Below are 16,878 nucleotides of genomic sequence, written 5' to 3' on the forward strand. Positions count from 1 at the left end.
GTGTGTGCGTGTGCATGCGTAGCAGGTATTGCCCGCTTTGCCCGTTGACCCCAAGCGAGTTGAGGTCAGGATGCTTTGTTTTGTTTTTTCAAACAAAAGGGTGTCAAGTGTCCTTCCGTCCGCTTCCCAAACGCATCACAAGACAAAGCGGACACACATGTGCAAGGCGTGTGCGTTTGTTTCCGCTGCCTGTTGAGTGCCGATGGCAATGAAGCAAAACAGCAACTCCGGAGAACAACAACAAGCGTGTGAGAAAGGAGCAGCGTGATCGCTTTCGAGACAAACGGGTGGTAATGCGAGCGGGGAATTCACGCACACACAAACCTCCCATCCAGCGGTTGAAAGGGAGAAGGGGTGCGGTCGTCTGCACATTCCTGACGGGTCTTGCCTGAGCAAAGGCGGCGGTCCAGCAGACCTGAGGCCAGATGTGTTTTTGCGTGCATGCGCTGGTTTTTGCAAATGTGTTTTCACAATGAAACGGAATGAATGGAAAAGGCATGAAAAGGTTGCCGCCGCCTCACAAAGTCACCAACAACAAAGAAAACAATGCATAACATAAGAGACAGCAAAAAAATGTCAGCTGTAAATGTTGGGCCTGAAGCTTAACCTTGTTCTTATCTTTGCGCATTTGCAGCAGATGTGTCACCAACACATCATCAACAGTTTGATAGCACCCTCTGTTGGTGGAACCTCGACACTGCCATCAAACTGAAAGAAGTCGGTGGCAGGGCTGAATCGGGTCTGGTACTGACCGACTGGGAATCGATTCTACTCATCATTGGATAAAGTCTCAATATGATATTTTGCCATTCGTAGTCATTTTACACTAACAACTTGAGAGCACTTGTTGCTGAAGTCGTTTGCTAACCGAGTCTTGGAACAAACACATCGCAAGAAGCGAGATCCTCTGCCACCATCGCAGAAGCTGCTTGGGTGACACCCGGCAAGCAAATTGGAAAGCAAGATTCATGCTGATGAGGCAGACAAAAGCTCCGGCGTTAGCGTGACAATAGGGGCCCGCTTTGGGGGCCTCCACAGATGCTAACACACAAAAGTGCAATACACACACACTTGCAGGTGAGCTGGTTTGTTATTCTTTTGGTTTATCGCAACCTTTGCACCACCATCAGTGTTGGTTTTAGTTTGAAAAGCCGAGCAGCACTCCATCATATTGGACAGTTGCTGTGACGTTTGTCATTTTTCATAGAGGATCAAGAATCTATGGCTGTCAGTATTGCTATATTATTTGTCTACATGCGTTCTTCCACTGTTTGTGTCCAAATAGTCGTTGCTTCAAGGCTTGCCAAACCACAACTATTGATGCTAAGTGTTAGCATGTATGCCAATGGGATTTTCCATCATATGCTAGCATTAAGCAAGTATGTCATTCTTAACTCAACTCGAGCACTTTAAAAGCAAGCCACAGCAGCTTAAAAGACAAAAGAGAGTTTGTGTGTGGCACGAAAGAAAGAATTGTTTGCTGCTTATTATGAAATGAAGTCAATCAAGACACTAGCATCACAAGTAAAAGCCAAAAAATGGTCCGGTCCAAATGGCGGCTGGTATCTCGAAAAACTCGTCAAGTCGGGTCACCGTTGTAGTGCTACTTTCCTTCTGAAAAACATGCTACAAAAAATGTTTGGTGGTTTTTAAGTTATACGAATGAATGGTCGTAGAACAAATGAAAGAGAACAGAATGTATAGCAGGTTGGAGATCGTGTGTAATAAGGCTTGATGTGTTGTTGTACTTTATGGCTTCAACTGGATTGAAGAAGAACCCCCGTCAGCGCCAGTCAACCGGTGACTAACGAGTGACGTGATCAGAGGCATGCAGGATGCTAACGTAACAATGGAACCTCACAAGCCAATAGCGGTCAACATATTTTCCAAACATTTCCTGTACTGTTCATAAAGATTCATTTCCTGCCATTTCCTCAAATGGTGCTCGTCCCCACAACTTGGAATGAAAAAGCTCAGGCTTCGTGTCTTTACCACTTAAGATGAGTTAAAATCACTTTTTGCACAAACACAGAGCAATGCAAACCTGCGCTCCTTGGCAGAGGTAATAAACAAGTCGGTTTGTGGTCGGGGGCCGAACGACACGGGGCAAGGCGAGCAGCGTGAGCACCGAGTGAAGCGATACGCTTCCGCGCGAGCGTGAGAGCAGGTCGGACGACTCCAGTGAGAAAACAGCGCGCGGATGACGAGGCCTCATTGGGACACTCCCAGTGCGCGCACGTGCGTGCGTGCGTGCGGTAGAGAGCAAAACGCAACGGATGGTACGGCTTGGATGGAATGTGGACCAAAGGAGAACTGAGCGCGGCCATTTGACCTGCGAGGTCTGCGGAGATTTGTCAGTCATGAAATAGGATTTGGCTTCGCACCTTCCCATCTTATTGATTTAGTTGTAGCAGATGTTCCATCCTGAGACCTGTGCCGGCAACGTGCTGGTCTTCTGGTGGTCTGAGACCTAAAAAGAAGTCCGTAGCTTTTAAAGCCTAACCCTAAAGCAGTCCTCGTATGCAAATACCCAATGGCATCTGGATTTTGGCCTGTTTTACTGCCACTTCTCATCTTTTCCCTCTGACTGTTGGGAGACGGGCCAAGTTGGCGATGAGTGACGCGAGGCTGTCGCTGGAAGGATTCTGCACGGAGGGAGCGGGACAGGTTTTGAGGAAGCCCAGTTGGCGGCCTCCATGATAGCAAACTACTTTACATTACTAATCCGATCGCTAGCTACATACTTGCACAACTAGCAAGTAAGTTGAATGGTCGGACAAAAGGTGAGCAAGCAATTTTAGAGGTGTCTTTTTTGTTTGTCAGCGCGAAAGCCTCCATGCAGTTTTTGTCTTCACCTGGATCGGAAAGGAACCAGGCCAATTCATCATCCAAGCAGATCCAGCAGGAAGCAACAATGGCGCGGCTGGAAAAAGGCCCCAGGAAATGTTTAGAGGGAGGTGACAGGACGGGCACAGGACGATGACAGGACGGGAAACGGGGCAGGATGTACGCGAAGGCGCCGTCACCCGCAGGAAGCCGGGACACCACCAAAAGACGGACACGCTCCGAGATGAGCGCGAGGACGGCTCAACAAGGGGGACGCGGAGGTGCTCCTTGGGGAGGTTGGGCGAAAGTCGAGGAGGAGAAACTTTTCATTTTTCAACATTTTTCTGCTCTGCCTTTGGAACGTCAAACACAACACGGGCTCGGATTTCCTCTTTCCGTTCAGTCTTCGTGCGCTTCGTTTCCTCCGTGTCGCATATCAGCTGACTTGAGCTCAGCATTCCAGAAAAATGGCAACCGCTGGCATGCACGTACAACCGATATCAAAGGGATGAAAATCTCCTTCAACATCTAATACTACAAAGTCTGGGGGAGATGATGACTCCAAAGAAAGCAGCCCCGCCCCCTCGGCGTCCTCGCGCGCATGGCGCACACCGCCACCCAACATGCAGCAAGTTGTTTTCATAATTGGAATGTTCCCTTTGGTCAGCTTATTTCTTGCCTTTTGTTTTGAATTGTGTGCATCTGCAACGCTGCTGACTGCTGGGGGGGGGGGGGGGGTCGCCCCAGGGGGGGGGGGGGGGGGGGTCGCCCCAGCAACTCTAACAAACGTGCACTTGGTGTCTGTTCACAGTCAGTGAAAGGAAGCGTTTTGTTGATTCTGCTTAGAGAGTTAGACTTTGAAGAAAAAATGGCGGAGATGATGGATTGCATCACAGCCGCGCCGTCAACGCTTTTGGAACGCAACCGGCCTTTCTCGTAAGCCGTGTCGCTTCCTTCCCTGATGGCGATTAGTCCCTCGAGGCTTTCTTTTCCCTTTTTCCCCACGATCCCCTCGGCCATCTGCCTATTGCGCAACACGCCAGTCGCAGGACGACTTTTGGGACGCAAATGTTTTCAAGATCATGGAAGCATCACAAGCTCGCAAGGAAACGTCTCAAAACACGTGTAACGACAGAAGCCTGGAAAGAATGTTCATGTTTGCCGAAGATCTTAAACGCATCCAACGGTGTGAAATATGAAAGGCGGGCCGAGCTGATTCGGACCACAGTCGTCTGCGTTTGGACTAACTGCTTGTACAATGGCCGCCTTGTTTGGGGAGAAGAAATGAATGAGATGAAATGCAGGCAAGCAAGTGAGGAAGAAGAAGAAAGCTTGTGGGAATTGACTTTTTACTTTGGAAGCTGCTGAAACGACAATGCAAGGTTCAAGAACTGGACATTCTTCCAAGTCCCAAAACTATGAACGAGACCCGTCATGTCCATTCAGAGATTTGTTTGGAGGTAATTGCTGAAAACGATGCAGCGCTCACTTGTGGAGATGCCGTCAACGTTGAAGTGTCAACAAATCGGACTTGACGGATTTTCTTGGCCGTGACTTCGAAGGGGTTTTAGTGAGGCATGAGTTGCCCCCCCCCCCCCCCCCCCCCCGAGATATCCAATTGCAATGTGCATTAAGCGCACGAGCTTGGCCTCCACCCTGAAAAATGCATCTTCTTCCCTTGGGATAGTCCACTCGTGTGGCCACTTTAGAGCGCCTTGTTGTCTGCCATGAGTGTGCACATTCAGGGAACGCTTTGATTGATATGGTGATTTTGTTATCGGTCAAATTTAGCAAAGGGTGCTAACAACGTTCTCCTCTGCTGTGATTTCCTCTTTCCAGGGAGCTCGTAAAGGATACGCAGCAAAGGGCCACGTTCGTCGTTCCAAAATGTTCAAGCATGCGACTCTGGGGCCACTTGATGCGCGCTTGCAACAAATATTGGGGCGCAACCTTCCATTTCTTCACGTTCCCAAAAATTCAAAAACACAAAAATGCTTGCGGTTGAAACGCCGAGCGCAAGACCAACGTGTTCCTCAAAGATCTTCCGGTGTCACTTGACGGCTTGTGGAACCGCCTCCCCGCCCCGAACCACATCACAGACCCGCTGGCTTGGGCGTGTGCGCGCGCGTAGAAGGTGGCTGCCGGCGGGGCTTCTTTCGGCCCCCGGCCCAAGAAGCCACAAGGAGGCGGCTGCCTTTCAAGGCCACCAAATTACAGGCGGCCATTTTAGATGGGAGATGCTGCTGCTTTCATGTCACGACGGCGACCGCATAGCCTAATGGCGGAGGAGATTGACAGTTCAAGTCCCTTGACATTTGGCTGCAGGGCCACCAGTTAAGTCTCTCTCTCTCTTCTGTTTCAGGCAACATTTCAATTTCAGGCTTGTGTTCAATTTTCAAATTGTAAAACCTTTTTTTGGGGGGGGGGATTAGGGTTCATGGCAAATCCTTTGACCGCAGATATTACTTTGCATAATATGAAGATATCAGGCTGTGCCGCGCTAAATACACTGTGAGATCAACTCACACACACACACACACACACACACACACACACACACACACACACACACACACACACACACACACACACACACACACACACACACACACACACACACACACACACACAAACACACACACACACACACACACACACACACACACACACACCACACACACACACACACACACACACACACACACACACACACACACTCACTAGTGTGGGAAGACAAGACACGAAAGAGCCGGGAAAAAGTTTTGTAGCTCGGAGGGAGATATCGGATCCTTCACAAGCATCATCGTATGCAGCGAGCGAAACACGCTCAACAGCAGTCACCCGATACGCTGGCATCGCCGTGCCGGGATGCATTTACTGTAGCTCGCATGAAACTTTACTTACTCGGAGAGCAGCCACTCAAAAAGGCGTCATTGGATTATGTGTGCGGCATCCTCACAATCCTCGCACAAACCCAAGGCAAGCCAATCAGCAGCACTTCAGGACTTGTAGCATCTGGTTCACGAGGCGAGCTCAACTTTTCAGCATTTAGCTCATTACACGGAATCCAATGTTTCGCTTGCGCTTGATTCTATTTTGTTTTCGCATGTGTCAATTTCACAGTCCACTTCAACTCGGAGTGACAAACAGCTTGAAGCAAGCACGCTTGACCGCTTATTTGGCAACGTTTGAGCAAGAGAGCGACGACAACGTGAAGAAGTGTGCGCTGACATATTGAAGCGGAAGTTGAAGCGCGTGGGAAAAGTTTTGCAGTCACTCTCAGTTGAGCAAACTTCAGACATGAAATGTCGCCCGACCTGTTTTCACTGCTCAGCACAATCAGCTGCTCCCTTGCCATGGCAAAGTCACAGCTAACACACACACACACACACACACACACACACACACACACACACACACACACACACACACACACACACACACACACACACACACACACACACACACACACACACACACACACACACACACACACACACACACACACACACACACACACAATACAGGAGTGTCTGCTGCCTTTAGAGGCGTTCGGCCTCAAAAGTGAGCGCTTAAGGAGCTTAGGCATTCCCAGATGTATGAAATGATATTTTTCCTAATCCTCCTCAGTGACTGGGAAAATCTGGCCATGTGCTCACGGGACGGCCTCCCTCCCACACGCACGCACGCTCGCCACAAAACAGCGGGACGATGAAAACAATACCCTGTGGATTAATGTCAGGGGATCGAGCGCACGAGCAAATGCGACACATTGAACAGCGAATCGTCACAGTGCATGTTGCTCCGCCCACATTTACAAATGATGTCACCGTCGCCAAGCCTTTATTAGCCGTGCAGGCGAAACTACAGACAGAAAGAAGTTAACAGCTCAAATCTCCTTGGACGCGATTGTTGGTGCTCATTTGGCGAGCCGACGTACTCACTTGACTTCATCTTTCAACTCACGTGTGAATTTGCAGCCGGTGGTCAATGTGGTCAATCCCCTTAAGACTCTTTTGGGCTACATACAATCAATAAAGCTGAAGCGCTTTGACGTCTGAGGCTTATTGATTTGCAAAATATTACGGTTGGACTCCACTGTGCTGCCGACATGTCAGAACTAATCTTCAATTTCTTTCCTTGAGTACAAACCCGAAGGCGTGCCATTTTGTCTCTCTCACGGCTGCCGTCTTAAATGTCCTGCCGCGACCTTGTTGGCATGACCTCCATTACACACAACTGGCCTGCGGTGCCACAACAAATCTTGACGATTTTGTGGCCCACATCATTTTTCCTGGCATGACATCCCGGCCTGTTCTGTCCTGCAAGCGAACCCGTGCAAGTCAACATGTTCCACCTTGAGCACACCTTCACGAAAAGGGCCCCGCCCGTGTGCACCAACAAGACCTTCCTAAAAAAAAACGGACAAACTGTCAATAGAAAGCACCGAGTAGATGTTTTGCACATAAACTAAGCCTGCAGGCAAACCACAGGGCAAACATAAGCGCACACAAACAAAAGCGTTACTACTCCATGACAACAACTTGAATTCCACGCTGCTTATTTCAGCATGTCGTGACACATGAACGATTCCCCGTGGATGCACCGGACGCCAACACAGACAACAAACAAACACGATGCATAAGACACGATGTGCTGACGAGAGAAAAATATATTTCACAAAAGCATCGGCTGTTTTCTAAGGAACAAAATTTGCTGCGAGACGAGAAGTCGACTCGGCACGGAGAACGCGGACGGCCGCTTGCGTTGACATCTGATGCGCCACGCGTGACCAACATGGCGGCAAGCACGCAGTTTGTTTTTCCACGGGAAAGTGCATGCGTGTGTTGGTGCAGGCTCGGGATGCGCAGATGGAGGAGAACAATAAGCTTGACATGTCGCTCGCACCTGCTTGAGCGTGCATTTCACTGACATCTGCTTGCCAGCCTGACGCTCCGCTCCACGCGTGCGCACGCGCCGCCCCCCCGAGCGTGACCACCGACTGCCAATCTTTCAAACCCCGAGTGACGCGGGGTTACGCGCTCCCCTTGCTTCACGTCCGCATCTCAAGTTGAGAGTACGAAAGACAAAACATCAAGCGGGCTGCTTGTGCCACCAAAGTTGTTCAGGAGAAGGTTCGACTCTCCCACGTCCAAGAACAAGTCGAACAGTAGCCATGTTTGCGATTGGCAGTGAGCAGGAGAGGATAGACAAACATCGACAAACATCGTCAAACAGGGCATGAAAATCAGGCAAGTCCGGAGCAGCAGCGAAGTGGAAGGTCACGAACGCAATCGACGGGCACCCGAAGCAATAAACGCTCGCCCTCTGGGAGCCAGCAGGCGACGTTCCAAACACGCGCAGGAGGCTCCGACAGCGTCACCGCCATCCATGCTTTAAATTGCTACGCTGTCAAATGGTGACGGTTCGACACGACAGTCATTTGCGGATCATGCAAATAGTGCGCATTGCGCAACTGCGTGCTTCCCGTTTGAAGAGGTTTGATGAATGGCGCGTTCGGCAAGTGTTTGGGGATCGTGTTTTGTGGCATGTTTATGATTTATGAACAGGCGATGATCATCACTTGGAAGAGAGCGTTGATTATTTGCACAAAGTTGCGTCACACAAGAATAGAAGGCATGTAAAAAGTGGAACGAATGACACAAGAATTGATTTGAACGTTTGATTCGGCACAAATCGTTTTCTTATTTGTTGTGATGACAAAAGCGGGCAAAAAGAGGGACGAAAAGGATGAAGGCCCCGCAGGTGCGAGCGCGACCTTTGTTGTGGCGAGCGTCAAGATGAAAGCGGCGAGGACGGACGGACGAGGAAAGAGGGGAACGGTCGGTCGAGCATATGAAGCGGCAGGAAGATGGATGAGTCCAAAGGAGGACAAGAAAGAAAGGACAAAGAGGAAAAAATGGCGCGGCGTGAGTTGAAGCGGCCGCAAAGCCGCAAGTTGTGAAGATGTTCTCAGACCTCTTTTGTTCGTCCTGGCAAACGGAGCTGGTCTGCTTCCAGCAGATTCCAAACGAGATCTGCGGCCGGCCAAACTATTTGGCTCTCCAGAGGAAAACACGGAGCACATTCTTCTCTCGCGCCTGAACAACGGCTGCGGGGATCGACGGAGTGGCACAAGTTGCATCTCTTCAATCTTGCGCCGAAGCAGAGGTCGCGACCTCCGGGATTACGTTCCCAAATCATCCCGCTGCCTTCAACTCACATCTTGACAAAACAAAAGGCCCTTTTGCATGGCCTGCCTTCCTCCAATATACTTTTTGCGCAACGTGCTCACAAGGAGCGGAACAGGTGGATGATGTGGTGCGGAAAACAAAATGGATACCCTTGAGAGGTTTTCCCTTTTAAAGCGTTAGCGAGCACACACAATGTGCTTATTTTGTTAGCGTTTGTTGCACATTGAAAGTGGTCAGGTGTCTGTCCTTGACCACCTGCGGCGAGAACGCAATTCAATTCACGACCGAGTGCTGCATCACTTTTAACTCTTTGATCATCATTTCGCAATCTGGTTCTGACTGAACGCTTGCACGCATCAAGCATCTGTCAATCTCGTTCCCATGGACCTTTCATTCCCAAGAAGCACTTTGTGCCCCAGCCGGGCCAGCGGCTGAATCCTTGGCACGGGGAGGCGTGAGAGAAGCCAGATACAAGTTCAAACACACACACACACACACGCACACACGCACACGCACACACGCGGGCTGGTGCTGAATGGCAGAATTCCTCCTCCAGTTTTGCGCTTGCAAACCTTTTTCTTCGTCTTTCCTGCCCCTTTTTCACTGTCCAGTCTGCCCTGTTGTCCTTTGTGGGACATGGCGGACCCTGGTCCAGAAAAATCCTTTTTTTTTTTCATAGCCTGAAGCTGCACGTGGGAACTAACTTGGGGTCGGAACTCTCCAGGAGAGGAGAGAAAAGAGGTTGGACAAGAAACGCCAAGCTGCACTTTCAATGACGTTATCTTATCACGCGTGAACTTTCTTTTGAGGGCTTTAGAACGAAAGGAACATTTCAAGGGAATATAAACAGACGCGCGTTATGCATCCAAACACGCCGTCGGAAGGCACTAAACACCCGAAACAGCAACTTTTGTTGATGAGCGCGACAACAACAACGATTGAGCGCGGCGCCCGCCTGAGTGAGAAACGGCCTTTGCCAGATCAGTCAAGTGCGACCGCACATGACGTCGACCAATATCGGAGGGGCGGCAGAAGAAACGTTTGTGGGAAACAAAAGCCTCTGGAACACCGATATCCCACAAAATTGCTGAAACCTTTTACACGGTTTGGGCCGTCTTCAATTCCACTGTTCAGCACCGGGACAAAAAAAAGAACAAGTTCTTTGTGACCATGAAAACGCTTTGCGGACATCTTTGCAACCTTTTGCACCCTTGAACGAACATCATTCACGATGTGCGCACCGTATCTCAAGCCTTGAATGCTCAGTGATGCGGACTTTCAAGCAACTGTTAGATTAGGCCTCTCGAAATGGTTAGAAAGGCGACTTGAGCGACAACAACAAACAACACAAACAGTGCAGACAGACAACATAACAGTATTCAGTCATGTATTCTTTCTCCCCTGCGTAGAACAAGTACAATTAGGGCCATCATGATGATCTGAGAGACGTCCAAATGAATGAAAGTGGCCAAGTTCACTGCGAAATCCAATTTGGATCTCAAGGCAGCACCGCATGCTGCAAGAATGAGCGGCTTGATGTCTCGCTTCGTGCAAAAGATACTTGAGCTCACGAGGGATCCGATGCAGCAATTTTGGGCGCTCCTGCCTGAAAAATCTGCAATTTTGCTACTTTTTTCCCTCCAGTTTATTGTCTAACCGGAAAGGCTTTCGAAGGGCGGCAGCTCCACCAAATTGTGCCATGTTGCTTGCCATGAGGTTTTGTCTGGTGAGAGTTTTCCAGCCAGTGTGAAAGGGGGCGAGGATGATGGAGTGCATTTTAGCAGGAAACAAACGGGCTTGTCTCCATTTGGGGCGAGTGCCGACCCGGAAGGCGGCACACCAGTGGCGAGTGCCGGTGAGATCTTTTTGACAGGACGGGCAGAAAAGTTGCTACCGGCTGCCAATTAACCTTTACTACATCTGCGACCTACTTTGCAGCTAAAAATAGAACACGCCCCTATTCACGCGAGAGCATCATGAATGAATTTGTCGCTTAATTCATCTGGCAGACATGCTAACAATGACATCATTCCGTGTGAAAGCAAGTGGAGCTACAAGACGTCAAGTCAAGCAGGCCCGGGTCGTCCATTTGGACGTTCGGGCAATTGCTCAGTGGGCCGGGCTGCCATATTCCGCGCACTCCTCGGGCCACGTATGCGTTTTGAAATGAGCAAACAATACGCCTTTGCGATCTTGAAGCCGACAGTATTCAGAACACGCCGACAGCCAGGCCATTAGGAACATCATTATTACCATTTTTTACAGCACCGACTGCACTAACTTGGGAGTCGCCAAGCCGCAATATTTGAATAGCAAATGATTCACGGGAAGTGGAACGCTCCTATGAACTTGACTCGCCGCTCGTCTGTGGACTCCCGCGGATGATGTCACCGTCAACGCACTGAGGGACTGTTCTTGTTTGTTTGCACTCTGACTGTGTGTGCGTGCGTGAAGATATTTGAGCAGCCAATCGGAGCACAGCAGGTGACCCCGCAGGGGAAACTCAAGCCAGATAAACGACTACGCTTGAACTTTTGACTCCTGAGCGTCAGGTGTTCGTTCCCCTTCTGACCTCGTCCTCCGTAACCCACTCGTGGATGTCGACAGACTCGAGAAGGGCAGAAAATGACATTTCCAACTTCAATTCATTTTTCCATTTCAACAATGCAAAGTGCCACGATGTTAAATCAATTGGACGCACATAAATACAATAAAAAACCACTCAGGCCAAAGTTCTGCCTCTACTTTCTTTAGAAGAAAGAAAAAGCAAAAATCCTCGCAGGAGTGAATCAATCAAAGCAGCAGGTTAGCACATGCTAACGTAGCAGATGAGCTGCCACGTAATGGCCGCCCCGTCAAAGGCTTTCATTCCACATTTGGCGCGCTGAGGCGTGTTAACGGAGACACGGACGGCGGCAGATGTCCATCAGTGGCGGCAGGCGCCGACGCCTCCAATTTAGCACGAGGCCACCAAACGGAGCCGCGTGCGGTCGGGAGGCGCTGCTCGCGCTTTCCCGCTTTGCTCGCCGTCACCTCCAACAACGACGGACTCTCGACAGCGCCAAATGGAGGTCGTGATGTGCCGCATGACTTGAGAGCAAGTTTGGTATTCAGGTGGTGGCGGCTCACCAAGTACAAAGTTAGCCAAGTTTCTGCTTCCTCAACACGATGCCGAGTTTGCCATCCAATCAAAAGCACGCATCTCCAAGTTGTTCGTTTTTGGGTTGTTATTACGCTAAATGGTTTCCAGATATTTGTGACAAAATACAGGCCACATCTGATTACGACGGGGTTTACTAACGTGATGCTAAAGCAATAGTATCAGCATAAGTGCAGTATGAAAAGGTTTGCACACATCTATTTTATCCATCTTATTTGTTTTTTTATGATTGAGCTTTGTTCAATTTTGATTCATGTTCAGCACTTTGTTCCCGCTGCGGTTGTTTATGAAGTCGACTTGTTTTGACAGCAGCAATGCGAAAATATTACATTCAAAACAGGTTTGTACACTTAATGAAGCCTTTAAGACGCCTTCAGACGATTTCTATTATTATCTATGGGAAACTCTGAGGTCAAGCAGTTGCACAAAAAAACAGATTGTGACATTAAGGCCTCTCTGACCAAGTCAAGCAAAACTTGGTCCAGTCGGAATGTTTTGCGGTGGCGAAACCAAAGCAGGCACACAAGGTGGAACGCGCTTCATTGAAACTTGCGCAAGGGCCACATTTTCTCCTCACTCCGCACAAAGTGAGTATGGCAGGAAAGAAAGACAATTCTCCAAAGCTGCGCTTGCCAACGTGTGGATCTGGGAAGCGGAAGTGGCTCGCGCAAGCGCTTTGGAGGGAGCTCGATGACAGGCCAACTTGGTTCATTTCTACGTATGGCGTGTGTATGTCAGCGCTGGGGCAGCTTGAGGAAGTTGTGAGGACGAAATGGCGGATTTGACGGATTTGGACTTGCAGTATGTTACGTTCAACGTAGGTTTGTGAGTCGATATCTAAAAGGTCAGATTGTACATTTCCGTATTTGCTTTTCACGCGTCAAACACGATGTAGTGCACATTACATGTTTGTTGAAGTCGAAATGCAAGTACTGCAAGTGCCGTTGTTTAGTATGGAAAGCAACAAGATTTGGAATTATTTCTGCGTTACAGCAACACACACGTTCGTTTGGAAAATGAAAACGCACTTAAAAGTATACAACCGCTTGCAGGATTTGGACCTATGTCAATATTGTAACATATCCAGGGGATGAAAAATACAATTCCACTTTAAAATAAAAAAAAAGGGGGGGGGGACTCTACAACAGTTATTATATGTTCACAGGCCTCAAAAGACAATTACAGTCAGTGCAGTTGTGCAGTTTAGCGAGCGTGACGTATACAGCAATACATTTGAATTGAATACTTGAGAACATTTTTGTTTCTTCTATTGAAGTCCAGTGTGCATAATGTTACAGTGGTTTTCAATCATGAAGACACGTTTTACGAATAAAACCCGTGTCATTTTCGATGAGTACTTTTACTACCTTACATGTTGCTCATGTGTCGCCAACGTTTGGGTTCAAAAGTTTTGAGAACGCCTGCATGTCGTAAGTTAGCAGGGACAATGTCCCGTGACGTGCTGGAGGACCGAGAGCGCATGCAAGGTGAGCGAGTTGCGGGAACTTACGGATTTGGACTTTCTTGGGCTCCATGACGTGGACGGCGGCGTGCAGCCTGCGCAGGCGTCCGTGAACCCGAAGCGACCTCCGGAACACCGAGTGGGCCTCCTGCTCGATGCCCAGGAAGATGTCGGCGGCCAAGCGGGACAGGTCGGCCAGTTGGTGGATGATGTTGGCGAGCGTCAGGCAGCCCACCTCGTCCAGCGACGCGAACGGCAACGGCGACGGCGCCGCCGCTTTCCTCGCCTTCGGCGGCAACCTGCTCGCGCGCCGCGGTTCGACGCTCCTCGGGTGGAAAGGCATCGTCAACACTCGGCCGGGATCACTTTTGCTTTGTTGGGACGAACGTCGAGCGAGCTCCGCGCTAGAAAGGCGCACTGGGCCAAATGGCGCGCGCTCTTTCAACCTTATAATCCAACAATCCCGCCATGTTCGTGCAGCTGGACTCGTCTATTGAAATTCAAATCGACGCCGTGTGGAGTGCGGGCTGCTGGCAGGAGGCAGAAAAACACACGCACACACACACAAGGAAAAGTAAGGCAAGGGGAGGGGAGGGGAGGGAAGGGGGGGACAGAAAACCCGGAGAATACTAGCAAACAACCACCTGTAGAACGCTGGAACCGGAGTCAGCCAAAGCTCAACTTTTACCTGCCGGGCGCTCATGGAGGATGTTGGCAAAAGCAGAACTGGATCTTGCCTACGGTTGCAACCTCAATCTTAATATTTGTCTTCATTTAGTCCCAAGTCTATTCTTTCACCTAACATCGCTTCTCTTGCCCGCACGGCTTCCAGTACACGTCAGCCCTTCAGAATCTGTAGTTCTGGCTGACGTCGCTTCTTAACCAATATGAAGGAGGATGGTATCATCAAGTCCTCATCTTAAGAACGTACACGAGAACCAACGCAAATCTCTCTGTCAATTGGAACGGACGTGTACTTGTTAACTCCTGACGCGTCTCCGTGATAGCAGCACAAAAGATGATGCACATCTTGGGATATTTTCCTGGCCGAGTCTTCACAAGCAAGCCAACAATAAATACACGGAATAACAACATTCATGTATTCTGTGCGTTTATTCACAATTCAACTGGAACGGTACTCGGGCCGTGACTGATGATGCTTCACGAGATCCCAAGGACGGACAGGAAAGCCAGTTGAGAAACGGCCTCTCACAGCAGCGCGAGAGCTTCGTTACCCAACCGCATTTCAAATTCATCTTCACAGGCCCGACGACTGGCACTTCATGACAATTTGTTCAGAGCAAAGTTTGTTACAGTCAACTTTTGACGAGCAAACATAACGCACAGCGTGGCGGCCGTGGCTCGGTGTGGAAACGGTCGTTCAGTAACCGGAAGGTTCGATCCCCGCTCTCCCCAAGTCATGCGTCGCCGTGTCCTTGGGCAAGGCACTTGACACACATTGCCTCCGGTGCGACTCACACTGGCGTATGGAAGGTGCGAATGTTTGGTGGTGGCGGGAGGGGCCGTAGGCGCACACTGGCAGCCACGCTTCCTTCCGTCAGCCAATGCCTTCCCCAGGTCGGCTATGGCTACTTAAGTAGCTTAACGCAACCACAGTGTGAATAATGTATCCGTTCCATTGTAAAGCGTCTTTGAGTGTCTACAAAAGCACTATAAAAATCCCATGCGTTATTATTATTATTATTACAACAACAAAAAAATCAGCTCTGGTGAATGACATACTGTAGTTTATTTATTTTTTTAATACTCAATGTTGATTCCGGTGCATGCTATTTTTTTAGAGCATTTTCAAGTATTATTTATTAGCTTAAGAGTAAAGCGCTCACTGTTAATGTGATAAACTCATCTACAAACTTGGTCACATACCATTAAACAAAAGTTATAAGGTTAAAACAAAATATTCATTTAAATAAAAGTTTTAAATGGCTGCCAGACGACCGTCAACAATCGAAAAAAGACTATCTAGTTTTTACTCAAACATAAAAGGCTGTAAACTTCAACGCATCATCATTTTAGATGCAGAAATACTCCATATGTAAAAATGGATGCACAAACAACAAAATGTTTCAAAGTCGAGTTACATGCCCATCATAAAAACGAACCCGATTTCATTGTTCAAGTAAACCAATGTAGAAAATAAATACAATTCAAAATTATACTAAACTTGTAGTAACACTCAAATAAGCCGGAGGACTTTAGGTTCATTTCAAATGAATACAATTCTTTTTTTTTCTTTTACTTTTTTCAGTCAAATCGCGAGGCAGACCAATTAAAACCTGTGTTTAACTTTAACTACATGTAACAACAATCTAGAACAATCTCGACGTGACTACAACATTATACCAACAAACTGAGGGAGCAAAACGTGGCACATAGACAAAAATTCTAAGATAGATTTAACATTTCATATTTAAAACACTTAAAAATTGAAGGCAAGACAACGTTGTAAATTATGAAATACACCAGGAACACCTTTTTATAAGCAAGTATATTCTTCTTATCGACAATTTCATACATACCTGCCCTGGTGGCTTTGTCACGTTGTGGTAGTTTGTAGAGTTAGCAGCATGCTAAGCTAAAAACCAAAAACTGGAAAATAAACGGCACATGAACGTAAGAAATGAAACGTTCCATTCAAATGCAGTCTAGCAGTTCAACATTTGAAAAAATGGTGGTGTATATGGATGTAAATTCAAGCTTTAGCAACTACGAGTGCTAAGAAGTCGTCGTCAAGCGCGCTCCATTCTGAGCCTGCTGGCTTGGCTCGAGTTACTCAAGCGGCTTCACAGCAAAAATATCCAACTTGTCGTTTGCTCATACCTTCTTTTGAAAACAACTCCTCCACGTTTTCTAAGCACTTGACTTGTGATTTCTCCCTCCCGGTTTACTCACAAAGGCACAATAAGGCTCCCTTTTTTTCCCGAACTGAAGCTCCAAATTCGAAGTTCGAGTGTCTCTCTGGTACGATTGCGTCGTGTGTACGCACAGCAACATAAAGTGGTAGAAATGAGGCATAAAACGCTCACTATAAAGTAGACACCGAGCAGACGGCGCACTTGTATTGTCATTAGCAAAGATGATCATTTCAAAATAAACCTCCATCCAAATCTGCTGAAAGAGTTGCGTCTTGTTCAAGAGGCGGCTTCATCTTCGTTTGAGATGGTTAAGAAACAGACCGTAGAAATGGGGGGGGGGGGGCATGATCAATCAATCAA

General features: G+C 48.4%; 1 protein-coding gene across 3 annotated transcripts in view; it reads right to left on the reverse strand.

The window, feature by feature from the left end:
• The window catches only part of nhsl1b (NHS-like 1b), a 55,674-nt gene extending 38,879 nt beyond the window's left edge, over nt 1-16,795 (reverse strand). The window contains exons 1-2 of one of the 3 annotated variants that reach the window (XM_086060662.1): nt 16,183-16,795; nt 13,691-14,169 (exon numbers count right to left, since the gene is read on the reverse strand). In XM_086060662.1, the coding sequence (XP_085916788.1) occupies nt 13,691-13,985 (295 nt within the window). In that variant the 5' untranslated portion in view covers nt 13,986-14,169; nt 16,183-16,795. Of the gene's footprint in view, nt 1-13,690; nt 14,173-14,286; nt 14,307-16,182 lie in introns of those variants that run through there. The other 2 variants (XM_086060660.1, XM_086060661.1) reach the window with 2 other exon arrangements.
• Between the last annotated feature and the right edge of the window lie 83 nt (nt 16,796-16,878).

Source organism: Leptonotus elevatus, chromosome 18, assembly GCF_054856555.1.
Source record: "Leptonotus elevatus isolate MCC_2025b chromosome 18, RoL_Lele_1.0, whole genome shotgun sequence".
Taxonomy (NCBI): Eukaryota; Metazoa; Chordata; class Actinopteri; order Syngnathiformes; family Syngnathidae; genus Leptonotus; species Leptonotus elevatus.